Source organism: Apteryx rowi, unplaced genomic scaffold (genome assembly GCF_003343035.1).
Source record: "Apteryx rowi isolate R43461 unplaced genomic scaffold, aptRow1 scaffold_302, whole genome shotgun sequence".
Taxonomy (NCBI): domain Eukaryota; kingdom Metazoa; phylum Chordata; class Aves; order Apterygiformes; family Apterygidae; genus Apteryx; species Apteryx rowi.
In genome coordinates, this window is record NW_020449442.1 from 279,900 (window position 1) to 299,215 (window position 19,316).

General features: G+C 42.3%; 1 protein-coding gene across 3 annotated transcripts in view; it reads left to right on the plus strand.

Moving 5' to 3' along the window:
- Positions 1-948: 948 nt before the first annotated feature.
- Positions 949-19,316, plus strand: part of TBC1D30 (TBC1 domain family member 30) — a 50,945-nt gene continuing 32,577 nt past the window's right edge. For all 3 annotated transcript variants that reach the window (XM_026070029.1, XM_026070030.1, XM_026070031.1), the window contains exons 1-2: positions 949-1,425; positions 3,942-4,106. In XM_026070029.1, the coding sequence (XP_025925814.1) occupies positions 1,140-1,425; positions 3,942-4,106 (451 nt within the window). In that variant the 5' untranslated portion in view covers positions 949-1,139. The remainder of the gene's footprint in view (positions 1,426-3,941; positions 4,107-19,316) is intronic.

Here is a 19,316-nt window from a genome sequence, read left to right on the forward strand (position 1 = left end):
AAGCACGTGATTAGTGAACGACACCAACGGTCCTTCCAGAGTTATCAGAGGGTTGCAGTGAATTAACAGCATCTTCATCAGCTCTGAATCCTGTTGCTTCGATCCTGTGCAAGATTCCTGTAGGGAAGAAGCTTCACGTTCTTGAGCCTGAAGATAAAACTGTATGGAGGAGAACACTAAATTAAAATAAGTTGGTAGAGCTACTCTTTATTATTATTATTATTATTATTATTATTTAGAGAGCTGGATCTCTGTAGCTCCTGATATGCTAGAAGGGAGAAACTGAAAAAATTAGCCATCTGATTTCAGTGGGACTGGAGCAGGCCAAGTGACAAAGGGTTGTTCTATGCTTAGCTATCTCGTGGTATAATCACACGACATATCAGGGAAAGGGGGCTGTAATAGCAGTGGTATTACCTGCTGCAATACATGGGCTTCAGGTTGTACAATATGGTAGCAATGTGGTTCCCCCAGCATCGGCTCTGATGGTAACATAAACCCTATTATCAGCTCTGATTTTTACTGTGTTTTATGGTGACTTGCATAATCATAGTCTCATAGTTACACGATTAGAGTTATGCCCTACATTCCTTCGTGCTCTTTTTTCGCCTTCCTCTGAGGCACGAAGCACAGACGCAAAACCAGACTGTGTCTCAGGAATGTGTTATACATCAGCGAGATAACAGGAACGGCATAAACGCAAAGACAGCCATGACCTTTCCTCTAGGTAGACGCAGCCGGGAAATCATCGTTAGCCGTCAGCTCCTTGGACACCTCGCGTAGCTCAGCGCTCCGGCCCCGGCCGTGCCGAGTGTCCGTTGGCCAACGGCCGCGACACGGCCCGGGCGGGGCGGGGCGGGGCGGGGCGAGGCGGGGCGGGGCGACCGCCCCTCCCCCCCCAGCAGGTGCAGCGGGCTGCCTGCCCTCCCCCCACCCCCAGCTCGGGCAATGCGCGCGCGGCCTCTACCACGCCGCGAGGTGCGTGGGGGGGGGTGGGGAGGGAGTGGGGCTACGAGAGGCTACTCCTGCCTGTGGAGGCGCGACCTGTCGGCTTGGGCTCTCCCGCCCCCCCTCTCCCTTCCGTCGCTGTGGAACGGGCCGAACCCGGAACTCTGCACTGCCGCTGGCGGTTGGGGAAGATGGAGCCCGCCCTGGGCCGGGGGGGTAGCAGCGCCGACAGCCTGGCCGAGGAGGAGGACGACGAAGAGGAAGAAGAGGATGAGGAGGGTCCTGGCGGCGGCGGCGGCGGCGGCGGCTGCCGCCGGACTAGCCGCACCTCGTCGCTCGTGAGCGGGCTGCTCACCGAGCTGTACCGCGCTGACGGCGCCGCCGCTGAGGCGGCCGCCCCGTTGGGCAGCGCCCGCTCCCGCGTCCTCCGGGAGCTGCAGCAGCGGCCGAGCCACATCAAGTACCTGCGGCTGAAAGGTACCGCCCGCCCTCGCCTCGTCCTCGGCCTGGGGCGGCGGGGGGGGGACGGGGGACAGCCGGGCACCAGCTGTCCCCCGTCCCCCCCCGCCGCCTGGCGGGGCCGTGCTCCCCTTGCCCCGGGCGAGGGTTGCATCCTGCGGGGCCTGTGGCCGCTTTGTGCCTCCGTCTGGGCGGGAAATTACTGCTCTATCGCCTCTTTCTCTTCCTCTGACCGTGCAAGGGAGCCTTGCTCAAAGGGTATAGTCTCTGCTCCTCTGCCTCTTTGCTTACACGCATATATATATATATATATATATACACACACACGCACACACACACTCTGATTTATTACCTCAGTCTTTAAATATACACGTCTGTCTCTTCCCAAGTTTCCCATGCGTAGCTTCCTAGGGAAGGAGCCAGCCGGTATCTCGTTCAAAGCCGTGCCTTGTGTGCTGTTCCCTCGCTGTTTCGTTTTGGGCGCAGTTTCTGTGAGGGAATCGTCAAAGCTGCTGTGATTGTGTAGGCTCAGTGGTTTTCTTCGCTTGGAGTATTAAATAATGACCAGTTTTCTTTTTCCTGAGAGATTTCTTGGCCTGATATTAGGTGTTACTGGACAGAGCACACCCTCAGAAAACAAATTTTTGTACATACGTATAAATGTCTGTGATATGCTAAGTCCATATTTTGTTGAGCTAGAAGAGATGCTGCACATCTTATATTATCAGAGATAGTAAGTTTTCAGGTCCTTTTATTTCTGGCAGACTTGAGCTTTACAATTGTCAGGTTTAGTTTATTTGCAGATATACCCAAGTGTTCCGGGGAAAAAAAAATAATCGCAATGGTCAACTAACCAAAGTGAAACTATCAAATAATTCTGATGAAAAACAAGCAGACGTGACACTGAATGTTTGTGAAAGGGTATGATTTACAACTCCAACCTGGCCCGATTAGGAGGACTGTACAAAAGCCTCTTGCCTCCTGATGTTAAATCATTCTTGCTCTTGATGAGGAAAAAAAGCAGGAAATGAATAAACTTGCCTGTTTTTCTGACCTGTACAAATAGCTTTCTGCTTCCGTGTTTGGCTTCTAAATGAGATGGTGTTACAAGATGTAGATCACATTCTTCTGCGTGTCCAGTGGGAACCTGTGACTTGACAGGAGATTTGCTTGTTCTGGAATATTTTTTTGTTGTTGTTGAATCAAAACTTATGAATTTTGCTGTAAGGATAATCAGTTGTTGTTACAGGGACAACTAACTGGGATGGATCAGAAAGAATAAAATCCATCTCACTCCTTTTGTGATGACTATACAAGTCAATAGGAATACAATCTAATTTTTTTGCTCTTAAAATCCATAGATGTGGATCTAAAATCCCCTTGCCAGGTACCAGTGCTTGGTGGACACTGAGTGAGCAGTGGATGCTGAAACTAGTAGAAGGTGCAGAATGCAGGATTGTCTTAACAGTGGCTACCCTCCCTGCAGTCATTTCTGGTTCTCTACTGTCCCATGATTGATAAACATCTTGTCCTACTTACTTTGTTCCTTTCTTTAAGCACTCCAGATTTTTTGAAAGAATTTGGCTTTGTGAACTGAACTGTTCTCCTCCTCACCAGGAGCAGCTTTTCTTTCCTGGATGCATAAATCTTTTTTTTCTTCGCTGGGTCAGATTTGCAGCATCAGGGAGGCACGATTGGAGCGAGAGTGGTAGGATTTGAAAACTTAGCATTAAGGAACAGAAGTAGCAGGCTATTATAGAGAAAAGCTGAAGATGTCAGCATCTGAGAGGCAAGACCCAAGCTCTCACAGGTGAGGTGTGCTGCTTTGAGAACAAAGGAGAGACTCAAAAATGTAACAGACTAAAGACATCTTCTCCCCCCTCCCCCCACCTGACTCCCTTTCTTTCTGAACCTGAAGTTCCCCACATGAGGGAGAAAAGAGTATTAGAAGCAAGCTGCGTCTTTTTGGTGAGCTAATGGGAACTCCTGTCATGGATGCTCTGGTGGCACTGTGACTGACCAGTGGAAATAATTGAAGCTACAACTTCAGTAGTTGAAGTCACCTAGTTTCCCTTTCTTTGGAAAGAGTTTCCCATTTGGAGCTCCTCCTGGAATTGCATTTCTAACCTTGCGGCCAACTTAAATGTGTCCTGTGTCTGTCACTATTTGCTTGCTCCTCATGCACGTTTTCTGCAGGCAACTTCCAGAAAGTACTGTATTTAAGTTATATTTATAGCAGCATAACCATACATTATGGCTACATCTGTCATATTTCCAATTTATAACAGTAAAATTATTAATATTCATACACTGTGCAATAAGTCAAAGTACTTCAGTTTAAAAGAAAATTAAAAGACACTGGTTCAGATTCTGAAAATGCTTATAGTTGGGAACTGTATTGTTCAATAGAACTACTAATTTGTGGAAAGTTTATGTAAATGTCTGTGAGGCAAGTCCCTTTATGTATCAGTTGCAATAAGCTGTTTACATATGTTTTGGCCTGGACTGAAGTAACTTTCTCTGCTTATTGGCAGATGTTGATGAACTGAAAACTATAAAACAAGAACTGAATTACAGAATTTCTGTTCAGTCAGCGAAGTTGCTTCGTCTTCTGAAGCAGAAAGACAGGCTTGTACATAAAGTCCAGAAGAACTGTGATATTGTCACGGCTTGTTTACAGGCGGTTTCCCAGAAACGACGTAAGTACTGTTCTGTGTACGCGTGTATTAGCGTAAGTAGTTTATTTCATTAATGTGGGCTGTAGTTCAATTAAGCCCTCACATTTGATTATATGTGATCTCTAAATTATTAAAACCAAGAGGTCAGGTTATACTATTATTTGCATATGACTAGCTTCCCATGATGTGGGGAATGTATGTGCCTGGGAACAGATGAAGTACAGTTTGATCTAAGCAATCAGCTAGATATGCTGTAGTAGCCTCAGATCTGTGTGTTGGTGAGGCACTTCTTACTGTTGACTGTCTGCCAGGCTTTTCAGCTCTTATATGCAAGAATTCTTGAGTTGAATTTTTTGGTGTGCATGTTGTGTTTAACTGGAGCTTTTGTATGGCATAAGGGAGATGGCATAAGTGGAAATTCTTCTAATTGGAAGCTATAGGCAGCATATATAATTGTCTTTCCAGAACATTATTAACACTCCATAACTCCTTTCTATTGAGTTGATTCAAGGTGAGGTGTAGTAGTAAAACAAACCCACTTTCCTCAGACCGCTTTATCAGCATCTGTGTTTTTGGGGGGTTTCAAAAGGGATGCATGGGAAAGAAAAGAAATGTTGCTCTTTAATTGTTTAGCCTTTTCTTCCAACACAGTGAAACCTTTTTATTCGACTTGGCAAAGTCATCATCTAAAGATACACTGTAGTGCTTTTGTTAGTTCTGTTAAAGTGAAATTGAATGTCATATCGCTTGTAAAAAAAATAAATAATAAAAATTATGCCTTTATAAGGGATATATGAAAATAATCTAACATTCCCTATCTTTTTTCATTAACATGCAGCGTGACAGGTACAGAAATGTTCAGGTACAGTAAATAAAGCATGGCCTCGTCACAAATGCCTGTAGTAGCTTTGAGGTGCATGTAAAAATTTTTATTAAAAAAACTTACTGTAGTGGCATATGCTAATGTAGTTTAGTTAAGGGTTTGTCTATTCCCGTGAAGTATTTATAAGTACTCTTTCATTCTATTTAAAACCGAGCATGAAAGTTCTTGTCTGACATACACTACTTAACATATTTCTTTTTCTCACTTACTCTTTTTCCTAATAAACGTCAGCTTGATAATTGAGTCCTCAGTACTGTGAACACTTAAGCATACACTGTAGTCTCATTTTAAATGATACTATTTGAATTTTGCATGTACTTAAGTATTCAGAGGATTTGGCTATAAATTCTGAAGGTCTGAACATTCTGACCACCTTTGTCAGGTAAAATCCTATTGACTCCGAGGGATATGGCATCTCATCTTAAATATGAATGTAGTAATGTGGTTTTACAGATTTTGGATAACTTTTTTATACTTAGATTAATGGAAAGAAGCATTATGTTCTAAATGTGCTAGTAACAACTGAGATGGCAGCTGAAGTTTTAATGTAATGCAGTTTATTGCTTAATATCCATGCATATGTATGTAGGTTTTTGAAGCCTTTGTATAGGTTTGTATATTAAATCTCTTTTAGGTTAGATATTTTTATTATTAATACAAAAAATTTACCTAGTGCTGGTTTCCAGTTTACATCTCGGGAAATCTAAATGTATATGTCCCAGGACAACTAAAACTTAGTTATTTCTTGCTTCAAAACCTGATCCAAAGCCACTGGAACTGGTTGAAGGACTCCTGATGACTTCAGTTGCTTTGGAGTAGATTCAGATTGTATTTGTATCCCTCAATACAAATATGCTAGCATTATACAGAGAATGTCACAATAAACCTTTGACATAGGTTGTTCAACTTTGAATTCCCTGGTACTCATGTGTCTGAGGCACAATTTGATGAACAGCTGTCCAAAGGCAGGCCCAGCTGGCCTTCTTCCCTCCAACAATTTATTCTTGTGTTTGTATCATCTCCTGTATTGTAGTGGTAGGAACCCCTGAGTGGTATATAAGGACCAGATCGGAGAGGTGATCCAGTTAAGAGATAAATCCCTTTTCCACCCCCACCCTCCCCTTCTCCTCTAACAGTTCCCTGATTCTGTGCTGTGCATGATGCAGAAGGTGGTAGGAGAAGCAGGGATGAATGGCTAGGAAAAGGTGATTTCTGGCTTAAGAAGTGGAGCTGCAGAATATGTAGTGAAGTCCTAAAATCTCAGCAGAACTATTATGCTAACAGTGGAAACATCTATTGTCTCCTCTTTTAACTTTAAAAAAAAGAGCAGTTAATGTGATGGAACATTAAAAAAATCACTTTAAAAAATAACTGAAATGTAACTGAGCTTTTCTGCTGACTAAAGCCCTTGGAAACTGGATTTTCTATAGACTACCCTCTCCTTTAAAAATATTCAATATATTAATTTGCAGAAGTTTAGTATTGTTGAAAGTTTTGTTTTTTTTTCCTGATGAGAATGTATATTTGCAATATTATTACATGCCATGAAGCTTTATAATGTGCTTTTGTGTACAGCATTAGCATTATGATAACCTGTAGTACTAAAATCTTTATCAGGTCACTTTTTCAAAATAAATGGAAATCCTGTCTTGGTGCTGAATTCTAGCTTTGTTATGTCAAGCCCTTTACTAAACACTGCCTGTCAAACTTGCTTTTTGTGATAATTTCAGTTATTTAGGGAACTGTGGTACTGATCAATTTGACCCCTTATTTTGTGATGGAATATATATATCATGCATTAGTTTTGTCCTCTATGAAGAATAAACAGGCAAAAACTTGACAGAACTGTCAAGTTTAAGATACTAAAGTTCTGCAAACCACACAGAAAGCCATCCATGGGTCAGTTTTCCAGCTCTACTGGCTCTTGGTCTCTCCTCAATGTACTGAAGAGGCATGGCACGATACCCAGCACAGCGTGTGCAGGATTTCAGCTGCAGAACAGATAGAATAAATGTGGAAGAGCAAAGAGTCACTGGGTACCTGCTGGTCCTGGGCTCTGTCAGCATGGGCTTGAGAACCTCCTGTGTTTTTCTTGATGTTATCAATCCTTATCACTGGTAGCTGATGTGTTTTGCTTACAGATAAGTATTACTATGGAAAACAGAATTCACTGCAGAGTGAAGTGCATTTTGATTGGAAGTATGAATGGCTGCTGCTCTGTTGGACGGTGGATAAATTACTCTGCTGGATACATGCTAAGACCAGTACAGTGCACTGTAGTTTTGATTTGTAAGATATATGGCTGACTAGTTTCATTTAAAAAATGCTTATTATACTACAAATTTTAAACTCCGGCAAAGTAAATCAGTAAGAGAGAAATCACAGTGATGGCCTGGTACCAAATATGGCTTCAAGGTGCACGTATCTCTTACTCTTGCAATTTTGACTTATTTGGAATAACAAGAATTAAGTTGTTCTGGAGCATTGTGAACTATTTCAAATCCATCCTAGCAAGCAGAGAGCTTAACACGCTAATTGTAATTGTATCATTTGGAAAAAGCAGAATTCAGTAAAAACATAAACTAAGGTGTATGTGTCAAAAATAATTTTGTCCATTACTTTTGCAGCTGTCATCCAAATAATATGCAAAAGACATCTCATTATTTTCTCCCTGTTTTTATATAGGGACAGCTTGCTTATATGACTAAATTTATGTTGAGCGATCAAATTGCAAACCAGAATTTCATTGAATTGCAAATTTTGATCTCCTGCCCTTTTAATAAAAAAAAGTGTGTATTACTTATAGATAAAATCATCAGCAACATCGTTATGGCTCAGTCAGCTGGTGGCAAGCAGGGATGCTTAAATCTGATTCATTATAAAATAGGTTGAAATTATATTGAGAGAACACTCAGTTATAGTCTCTTATTTTTTTACAAAAAAATATTTTTAGTAACACTCTAATGAAGTTTCTTTGAAAGTTTCTATGTAGCTATTATAACTTTAAATGTGTCTCTTGCTGTGTTTAAAAAGACATTTAATGTACTCTGTTGTAATAGTGGTTTAGAAACTGAGATTAAAGATAAATATATTTTTCTGCTGTTTTGTTGTTGACTTCCATATAGAGTTTTCTAGGATGACAATAAACATTAACTTTCTGCTTTTTTTTGTTGTTATTTGTCTTGTCTTTTTTTTTTTTTCTCTCCCCCTCCTCCTGGTTTGATTTAGTGCAGAGCCAGCAGAGGGAGACAAAATATTTTATTTCATGCAGAGTTTGAGGTTTGTCTTTGGTTTTCATAGGTTGATGGCTTTCACATCCTTTCTTTAAATGTGAAGTTAGAAGTGCTTTACAAATGTGCTCAGACAATAAATAGATGAAATAATTAAAAATCAGGCTTAGACTGGTAAATAAATGTTGTTCACAAAAAGTGTTTAGTTCCATATGTGAAGCAGCTGAACAAATGGTGATGAACGGCTTATTTGTAATTGAGATCAATAACTCCCACTTGACTGTGGAGGTGATGGCTTATTCAGAAGCTCCTGACTGTGGGGGCTGAATAATTTGGAGTCTAACTATAGAAGTTCAGACATTTGTTCATATACTAAGTAGCAGTGTTTGTGCATCTTAACTGGGCAGAAAGCCAGCAGTGACTGAAGTCATCTGGTCCTGGAGGAAGGGTAGCGTTCCCCTGGTAGGAGACTGCGATGAACTCCTGGCCCATTTCTTGACATTCTGAGAACGTGTGATCATCACTGCAGCACCAACTCTCCTAGCAGGCTGCAGGGACTCCCTTAGGGAAACTGGGAAAGCCCTGTCAGATATTGTATGCGTTGGTTAGGAGGCGCTGGGCAAGATCACCCTCATCCAATGTGAGTGAATAAGTGTGATCTAGACAAGCAAAGGTACTTGTGTGCTTACCTTCAATTTCCTCTCTCCTCACTCCATCCCTCCCTTCAAAGTATGTCCCTTTAGCTTCAGCCTGCCTTGTCTGTGTGTTCTGTTCCATCTCCCATTTGTGTGTGGTTGTTTTTGTTGTTTTTTTTTTTTTTTTCCCCCCCCCCCCTTCCTAATTCGTGATTAGTTTTTCTCCCTTGATCTCAGGTTTTAAATACTGGACTTCTCAGCCCTGTTCCATTTTCCCCTCCCTGTGTCTTGCCTACCTTGTTAGTTGCTTCCTCTTCCAGTGCTTGTAGAACGTGCTCCATGAGGCTGCGGCCCACGGAGGCAGAGGAGGGAATAATGTGGTCTGGAGGGACTTTGGGCTGCAAAGGCTTCATTTACACACAAAACTCAGTGGGAAAGTTTCCATTTCATTGGTGAACTAGAGGCATCTGCGAACAGGGACTGAAGTAAGTGTGGTCAGAGAGCATGAGCAGTGGTAGAGGATTTCTGTGCTGACTGATGAAAATTTTGTGGTCCTAAGAGATCAATGGGGCTTATATGAGCTTATGTTGGAGCGAATGCCATTCCCCTCCCAACCACTGTGTCAAGAGTCTCTTGTACAGTTTTCTTTCCATTCCCCTATGTCAGAGTTATGTTCATGGAGGCTGTATGTACTGGGAATATGTATGCTGGAAAAGGGACTGTGTTATCTTTGAGCAGTGCAGGACCAAGGTATTTTTGCAGCATGTCTTTAGAAAACCTTGCACAGTCTGATCCTGATCTTTGATGGATGACCTTAGGATTACTGCAAAATCAGTAATAAAAGATATGTAAAAGCTTTTATGTATAAGCATGATCCATTATAGTGTTTCCCAGACCAAGGCGAAGGTGTTCTGGGGTTCATCGTGTCTCTAACCTTGACGATTACTTTTTAATCTATGATCTTTTGAAGTTGTCCTGCCTGTGGATAAATCTTGTCTTGGGGGCATAGTGGTGTGGGTTTTTTTGTTTTTTGGGGGGTTTTTTTGCTTTCATTGGTTATGTTAGGGGGGATTAAAACCCTGCTGTTTCTGAAATAGCAGTTTAGACCAGTCGAGCTAGCAAACCACACTGTGAAATTCAATTTCTATGCTAGCTGCTAAGCAAATAATCAAATTCTAATAAGGGAATAAGAGCTCTTTCTTAGAGCTGGGAGCCTGCAATGCACTGTGACCTCCATCCTTCTGCAAATATTGTCTTAAACATGACCACAAATCATACCTGTCAAAGAAGTAGCTCTAAGTATTCTTTTTTTTTTTTCATATGTTGCTCTAGTTTTTCTGTAAGCTGGTGACTTATTTTTTTTAAAATAACCACACAGTATTTAGCCAGCTATTCAGATCCCAGAATCCTGCTTAAGACATGCATTTACTTTCTATTATTTAGCAAGATAAGGGAACATTTCGTAATCTTTATACTCATGTTTTTTAGCAATATTTTTATTTTATTTTTATATTTTATTTTTATGTAGGACCTCCTCAAAGATTTTTCTTCCTAATATGCTTGTTACGAAGATAATATTTTTAATTCTATGCTTCAGTGGGGACAGAGAATTTCTCTCACAAAAAGAGGCATTTACTATCTGAGACTCCAATTCATTACTGTATATTTAAAATGTCCTCCATATATATTTTACTGGGCATATAAGTACTGCTGTGACTTTTGTTCCAGTTGTTAACTACTGCTGTAGTAAATGGTAGCATAAAGTCTAAAATACATTGTTACTATAGCAATCCCTGCATAACATGGCTTTTCACCTTGCTCATAAGGTGCAAATGTCCACTCTGGAAAAAGAAATGTAGTTGTGTATGATCTGCTTTACTGTTATACTCAGCCCATAAAGGAGATGCATGAAATAAATAGGTCTCCCTACTGTTTCCTGTATTTTCTTAATGAGGACAACACAGAATGCTGTGATGCTCAAAAGGCAATTATAGCTTTAGAATTTATTTTAAAATGGAACCTAATTAGAAAATAATGTGAAACCTGGATGCTGTTTTTGAAATTTTCCCTATAATTTCACAGCATGAGAAGATCCTGTTACCAACTTATCTACTGTTTTTCTCAAATTGAGTGTAGTTGGATTTATTTGGGGCACAGAAAACTTCTGCAAATGCTTTTTCCCCTGAGTGTACTTATGTCCTTTTAGAAGACAGTGTGTGTGTGTGCAGAGAATTAAATGCAACAGCGAACTTCAGTTTGAGATGAACACACCTACGTTTCGGTGTTTGTACGTAGGTACTCGCGTGTGCTGGGTGCCAATGCTTCCCTTACAGTCATTGGAGATCTAGTCTGTGTCTTGCTCTCATTGCTTTAATATACAAAGCTTTTCTCAACCTATTCTTCTCTGTTGTTGCGTTACTTGTCATTTCGTATTCGGTATTCAAGGTTAGTTCATGCTTCCTACCTCCATCCCACACTTAACAGGTTTTAAAACAAGCACCTCTTACTTTCCCACATGTCAGAATTTTCTTGTAGGTGTTTAGTCATGTTGAACTTGAGTTGATGATTAAAACCTAATCCCTCATCCCTCTCACTGCCCTCATGCTGCCTCATTGCCTTCCTTTAGATGTGTCCCTTTGAACTCGTCTTTGCCATGAAGCTCACAGAAACACAATAGCAGCTCCTATATTACAACTGCTGTCTATCATGTTTACCAATAACATCTCACTGTCTCCCTGTGTGCCTATGTATGCTAATGTGTTTTCTCTTCTTTCTTTTGAAGCAGGCAGTCTGTCTTTTGCTGTGTTTGTACAGCACCTACTACAGTAGTGCTGCAGCCCAGAATTAGAATTTACAAGCACTGCAGTGAATAGAAATAGTTTAATAGAATATCAGGCTTAGTCAGGTGTGCAAGTTTATGTTGTCCTCTATTAGTGGTATAATAAGAGGAATTAACTTCACGTGATCAAGCAAAATCAAATCTAAAACCCTTTTTGTTTTCTGCATGGGTGGTTCTGAGTTAGATCTCTATTATGTGCCCTCAGTGCAGCCACAGAACCATTAGTTAGGATAAAAGTTTCCAAAATCGAATCTGTTTTACAATGTGAAGGTAGATTTTTTTTTTTTCCCTGAAATATTTGAGGTGCCTTTGATTTGTGGCACACGATAATTAAAAAACATGAGTTGGTTTCTACTTTTCAGAAATTCTTTCCGTTCTCTCCTCTTAAGTTCAGAAGAGTCATTTCCTGGTGGCAGCCCTGGAATGAAATAGGCCACCTTTTCTACCCAGCCCATTGACACTGGTTACTGCCACTTGTGTTGTCAGCAAATTTAATTCTTCCTTTTTCAAAACCAGCGTTTCCTAGAAACTCCAGATGCTGCAGAATATTAGCTTTTAGTGGTGTGATGGTGAGAGTTGATGATATAGTGAGGAGATTTAATAACTTGTGATGTATAGCATTTGTGCAGTAACATACTTATAATGTGGTTCTGTTGTAGGGACAGGCTTTAAAAAGCTTGTAGTTACTGCTGAGTGGTTTCCTAAAGAACTCAGGAAAATAGGGTCTTTGTACTGTAGTAGATTGTGCACAGCTTGAGGAGCCAAGAATCTGCAGTTCTGCTGTTGCTGGCCTTAGTGATTCCTGCTGCTGTACAGATGTCAACATTTGTGGAAATAGCTGTGTCTTCACAAACAGAAGCAGGTTCAAGGGGGCTGAGAGGCATGCCTGTACCACTGGTTTAGCTACCTGTGATCCTATTGCAGAAGCAACTCCTGTGCTGCTGTGAGAGCAAGCCAAGAATTGAGGGACTGCAGTCAACTGTGCTGATTCACTACCCACGAATGTGGTGCCTGCTTAGATAGGAAATGGGTCATCACAGCTCCATTCCATCATGCTATAGCCAGGTGTATTAGAGACTGCTTTCACAGCTGGTTTACAGATGCCTTCACTACAGATGCATGATGTTTCCAGTGCAGTTACTTCTTTGATGTTGGAAAGGTTAGGCAGGCTCCTCAGAGTGTATCTCATCTGGCAGAAATTTTAAAAAGGAATATGACTGTGAATAACATGCAGTTTGTAAATACACTTACTAGGCATAACTGCCTGTCATTCCCCAGAAGAAAATTACAGCGCATGTTTGTGGGTAGGCAATGTTGAAGTCAAGGAGAGCTGGCTCTGTTGAGGGGACCTGCTCTTTTCTCTGCCTTGCCAGCATTCATTGATCCTGGCCTAGTGTATGTCCATGTAGAAGAGAAGGCAAAAGTGGACAGTGTGTATGGGAGGGAAGGGAGGGGAGTGAGAAGCAACATTAAAGCTCACAATAAATAATCTCAAGTCTATAGTCTTCTCTTGGCCACATCTTGATTATGATAGGCTGAAGGATCTTGCAGTGTCTATACAGTTGTGGGCTCCTTACCACAGGAGTAATAGTCTTTTGGATTTGTTTCCTGTTGAAAGATATACGCTGCACTAAGCAGCCCTGTTTTAAATTACATTTTCTAGATCAGTCCTGAACAGATATGGCTAAACAACATGCAGGCAATATTCTCTTTCAGACATCTTGGCTAAAAACAAAGCCCTGCTGCCATGGAGTTCTCTCTAGTGAGAGTATTTCCCAAATCCTCACTAGTTTGACTAAATTTCTCAGAGAACAACTGGGCTTGCTGCTTTAATGCTTCCTTCAAGAGAAGGTGCTGTTCAAAAACCAGCAACACAGTAAGTTCGCTTTAAGAGGGGAATAAGTAAATAGTCTATGTGCAGTTTAAAGGAAGAGGAAGCATTGGACTCAGGTTCATCATGTTTAGATTTGTTTCTGAGCTCTGCTGTACACTTCCCAAGACTAATCATTTAAATCTTGATTCTCTGTTTCTGAACATCAAAGGTGTTACTTCCTGTCCATTGGACAGTTTATATTTGCACTGTATGCTTTTGTATGCAAGAGCATACAAAAGAGCTCTTGCTCTTTTTGTCTTTGGTATCTAATATAGGACACAGCAAATTTCTGACCTCTCTTGCAACATTTACCTACCATAGTTGTACAAAAATTACTAAAGCAAGGAAAAGTTTAAAATATTAATGCCATGTTGAAGGGACTGTGGTGTGCCAACACACTGTGCCATTTTCGTGAGCCCAACTTTTTAATGTACAGTACATAAGCTGAACTTCTCTAGGCACAAACACAATAACAAAACTTCCCTTTTTTATTGTCCCTGGAACCATTCCTTGCCCAGTGAAGACAACCCCGATTGTTTGGCAGCAGAGCCCAGCTTGGTGGCAGAACTGAATCTGTCACTCCAAAATCATGTTTCTCTTCGTTTAATACGGATGTGTCCCCTCTTACAGTAGACTGCCTTCTCGCATGCTGATGCAACTGTGGCCGTGCAAAACATTGCTGCAGGCTCTTTTGTGCTAGGTGGCCCACACAGTAGTCACAGCAGGCTGGCAGGTCAAAGCATCTGCTGGCCTGCGGTGTCTGAGGTAGCAATCATGAAGAGAGTCTGCAGGGCAGTACTGCCAATGCAAGAGGTGAAGCTCTACTTGCAGACAGAGGTGGGAGGAGTGCTGGGCTATGACACCTTGCGGGCTCTTGCGTGCAAGGAGACACAGTCCAACATTGGTCTAGCACCCATGCCCCTTCAGTGTCAGGGGACCCAACATGCCAGAGATCTCTTTTCAAGCTATCAGATGCGGCTCCATCTTGTGCATTGGAGAAGTGTGAGACTCCTGGTGGGTCATACTTATTACCTCATAGTGTGAAGTTGTGATGAAATTTTAAAGTATTAACTCCAGCTTGGTTAAGGAGCCTATACTAGATGAGAGGGAGAGGTTTTTAGGATCAAGCAAAAAGAAATGGGATTGTTTTTGGAAGGAGGGATGTTTAATAATAGAACCAATATAGAAATGGGTAGGATAGGAATTTTATGCTCCAGTGGAACAGATAGCTTAATGGACTAAATGTTGTATTTAAAATAGTTTTGACTCCTGGGAGAATCTCAAACTGCCTTAGTCTTTCTTCCTTCCAAAGTGAGCACACATTTCATTCAATGTGTTTTCTCTTATATGTTTCTCTCTCTTTTGTCAAAACCCTACAATTTGAAAGTGAAATCTTTTCTCTCTTGAAGTTCACGAGGAACTAGCATGCACATCAGAGTATGTGTTGGTGTGAGTTTCAAATTTATTAATTTGCTAACTTCTATAGTGCTAACTGAAGCCAAGTGGTAATGTGATTACATTTCCCGGTTATGTTTTGTGGACTCTTAAAGGTAGTATACAGAACTCAGGAGCTTAGCAGACTGTGGCCCTGTGATGTGGTTAATAAAATAAGCTTTGCCTTGTGATTGCAATATAAATCTTTCCCTCATTCCATTGATATAGACATGCCATCTCGTAACTGTCTGCTGTACCAGCAGCTGGTGTGGTGATGATGCCTGTATGTAGTTTCTAAAATGCTTTGGGATAAAACATACCATTATTACAATATAGTCTGTTTTTTAAAAAGCTGCTTTATTGTGATAACTCTGGTTAATGGATGAAAGTGATTGTTATTTAATCAAGAGAGTGTTAGTGTAAATCCCATCTGAGGCTGTTAAATGTACTTCCAGTTTAGAGGTCAGGAAGGTGCTCTATCATCTTCTGTTTGACTTTTTGCATGAGGCAAGGTGTTCTTAAACCTTCCTGCCTTTTGTTGTCTTGACTGCTGAAATTGGAATTTTCCCAGAGCTGGCCTTTCCTCTCATGTATGTTTGCACACAGTATAGTACAACTCCTTTTTTCAAATGTATATACACAAATACTTGTGTAGATACTAAAAAGTTTTTCATCAAATTTTAAGAAGGACATGACATTCCAAATATTTTTCCTCTAAAAGAAAAGTTGTTAATTAAAGATCACAAGTACATGTTGCTTTTAGCATTTTTGCTAACACAGGTTTCCAAAAACATGGTAAACAGGCTTTCTCCCCAAACTTTCACTGTTTACTCTTTTATTGGGATGTTGTAATGGGCGTCATAATTACAGAAGGTCTGTATGCTTTTGTATGAAGTAAAGGGAGGATATGGAGCTCATGAGAAGTAGTGACAGCTAAAGATGTCTTACCATTTTTAGTCTTTTGATTATGTTCAGTCGTCTTTGCACACATCAAAAGAGAACCAATGAAATGTACTTTCAAGTCGTCCTACATTTGGGTAGTTAAAGCTCCATGTGAAAAAGAGTGTCCTTTAATAGCAAGATCCCTATGCAGCCCCATTTCTGCTGCTGTTCCTGCCACTGCATGATCTGCTTATGTTCGTTCTCCAGATCCTTTCCAGCTGCACATCTTTTACCTCATTGCCACAAGGCAGACAAAATAGAAATGGGCTGAGGAACAGGGAGGTTTAAGGTAAATGGAGTTGGTCTCTATGTCAAAACCTGGTCAAAAACTAGCAGTGATTGTAGGACCTATCAGCATAAGACTGAGAATGATCGAACAAGTTATACTTGTGATCTAGTATTTCTTATAAAGTACACTTAGGCCTTAAAAAGGCATATTTAGCAGGTGGTGATAAGACTGCAAAGAGATACTAAGTAAAGAGGAAAAGTTTTGTTAGAAAGTGACTGTGTTGCATGGGAGGGAATAAATGAACAACGGGGAAAAGAAGCAGAGTCTCAGGTTGGTAATTACTAAATATCTGGAGCTGAAGTATCTGGGGTAGCCAAAACTCTTGAATTTAAAATCCTATCTCTCTGAGTGCCATCTGACTTGCCAGTAGTTGTAGGTGAGAACTTGTGGACCTCTATGCCTTGGTGGATCAAACTGGATTCATGCTGGCTGGTGACATTTTTGGGTCCAAGCCTGGAAACTGTTGCCTTTTCACCAACTTGAAACTATGGTGATTTGTCTGTGTGAACTGTAGTGTCCATACACTTTAAAATTTCCCTGCCACTGAAGACTGTTTACAACATACAGTGGTGAATACAGCAAACTCATACAAGTTTGCCATACTTAGATGTCTGCAACTCCAGGGAGTGGTACAGAGCAAGTCTTGCCACTGGCAAATTAGAAACTTTGCCTGATCAATAGTTAAAATACAGTGCTATCCATTTTTCTAGAAGCTAGGCTCTTTGTCTTAAAATATGTATATATATGCTTGGTGAGAGGCTTATCCATGTCTCTAAAACAGTTTGTGCTAATGATCCACTGAGTCATCAAACCTATTCGTATGGCTTGACTTCATTTTGTCTCCTGCTGGAGTCTGCAGTTCATTGATGCATTTTTCTTAAGAGCAGTGTTGCATTAGTTGGCTGACATGTATGTAGGCAAGTGTCCTTAATGGCTTGCCTGTCTTTAAAAAGAGCCACATACTGAATCACAGAATTATTGTCCTGTTTCTGTTCCTAGTTTTTTCATAGAGTGACAAGATGACAAGGGGGAGAAATAGCAGTAATGAGGACACCAAATTCTCACTTTGGTTCTGCCAAAACAGCTGGTTATCCTAAACGTTAAATATAAACATCTTTCTTAGAGCTGATTTGTAATTGTTTAAAAATTGAAGGTAACATGCTTTTGCTCAGTTTTGTGGGACGACTGATTCACTGAACGGTTCTACAAGATTGTTCTACTTATGGCGGGTCCCAAAACTGGCTGTAGATGCTGAGACTTTGGTGAAGGTGTGTGGTGTTGAACTAGGCAGTCTTGAAATGATGAAAGAATGATGTGGTGCCACTTGCATATGCTGCTCCAAAAAGAGAAAAAGAGAAAGAAATATTAGATTAAATGATTATTGCTGTATTTAAATATTTCTGTTACAGTCCCATTGGTGTGATCTGTACACACAGGCAGATTAATTCATTTCAAATTTGATTCTTTAACCACTAAATCATCATCTCCAGCTGGCACTGAAATAAAGTTATTCTGCATCATCTACCTCAGTAGAGAAGTGTCACCTTTGTTAAAAAAGAACCACTGACACACAGACTTAATTATCTATTCAGAGTGCAAGCTAGCAGCTCAAATGTAGTGACTTTTCTCCAAAACTGAACTAGATATTTAAAGCATGATCAAAATCACACTTCTCTGAAAAATTAACAGTAACTTCTAAAGATAGCTATAACTGTGTTTGGTTTTTTTTAAGCCTTGCTTCTGTGTTTTATTTCATGCATCTTTTGCATAATCGGCTTCACTGCTTATCTGTAGCCAGTTTTCTCATATCTTTGTAATGTGGGTGATAATAAAAACATCCCTTAATGAAGGAACAAACTGCTGTTTCAAAGCTACAGATGTTGGCAGGCAGAGTCCTGGTGGCTTGATCTTTGAGTCTGACTAACGTGACGTGATAACTCTCTTCTTCCACAGAAGCCCCGAGTGGTTTCGATTGTAAAAGCTATCATTGTGTCAAATCCTCGTCTGTCTTGTCAGTCAAACCACTACTTTGAAAGTGAAATTTTGCATCAGACCCTCTTAAGTTGCTGCTAGGTCGAAGAGTAGCACTTGAAAATGCACCTGCTAAAATGCTGTTGGGCAGAATTTCTTTTTTGAAGTGTTTAGTACAGGGCACATTGTCATTAGTAATAAGTGAGGCTGCAGTTCGGCTTCACAGAAATGGCTGTTATGTATGTTGAGGCTGTGCAAAATCTGTGTGCTGAAGGGTCAGAGCCGGGGAAGCGGCGTGCAGCCGGGCGGCTGCCCGGGGCTCTCCCTGGGCAGCGCTGGCCGGAGGAGCGGCAGCGGGGAGAGGGCAGGAAGGATGCGGCAGCCGAGCCGCAGCGGCTGGGCTGCGTCCTGCCCGCCTGCTCCCCTCGCTCCGCGCCCGGGCTCCCTTGGCTGGCGGGGCTGAGCCGAGCTTGCCGCCTCCCGGGGGGGCTGAGGGAGGAGGGGGAAAGGCTGCTGGGTTTTCAGGCAGTGATGCTAGGCTTGTGGGCGGGAGCAGCTCTTTTTTTCTCTCTCTCTTTCGCTCCCCTTTTTTCCTCCCTCTCCTCTTCGGCACCTCGACTTTGCCGTCTCTGCACTGCAGATACCGCTAGCAGAGAGAGCCGCGGCCCCGCCGCGCTCGCCATGCCGCCGGCTGCCCCGCCGGCTGCCCTAGGGCCCGGGGAGCCGTGAGCGGTCCTTTGGCGCAGCGAGAGCGGGCGGCGCCCGCCGGGCCCCGCGGCCACCCATGCGGCAGGACCGGCTGACGGGCTCGCTGCGGCGCGGCGGGCGCTGCGCCAAGCGGCCGGGCGGCGGCGGCGTGGGCACCATCCTCAGCAACGTGCTCAAGAAGCGCAGCTGCATCTCCCGGACGGCGCCGCGGCTGCTCTGCACCTTGGAGCCAGGTAGCGGCGGGCCCGGCCCGGGCAGGGCGCAGCGCAGCGCAGCGCCGCGCGCGCCCCGCCTTTGCTTCCCCCTTTGCGCCCCGCTGCCCCCTGGGCCGTAATCCTGTAATCCGCGGCGGATGGCGGCCGGGGCCCGGGCCTGGCCACATGAGGCCCCCGGGTAGGCGCCGCTCGCGGCGGGGAGGCTGCGCCCG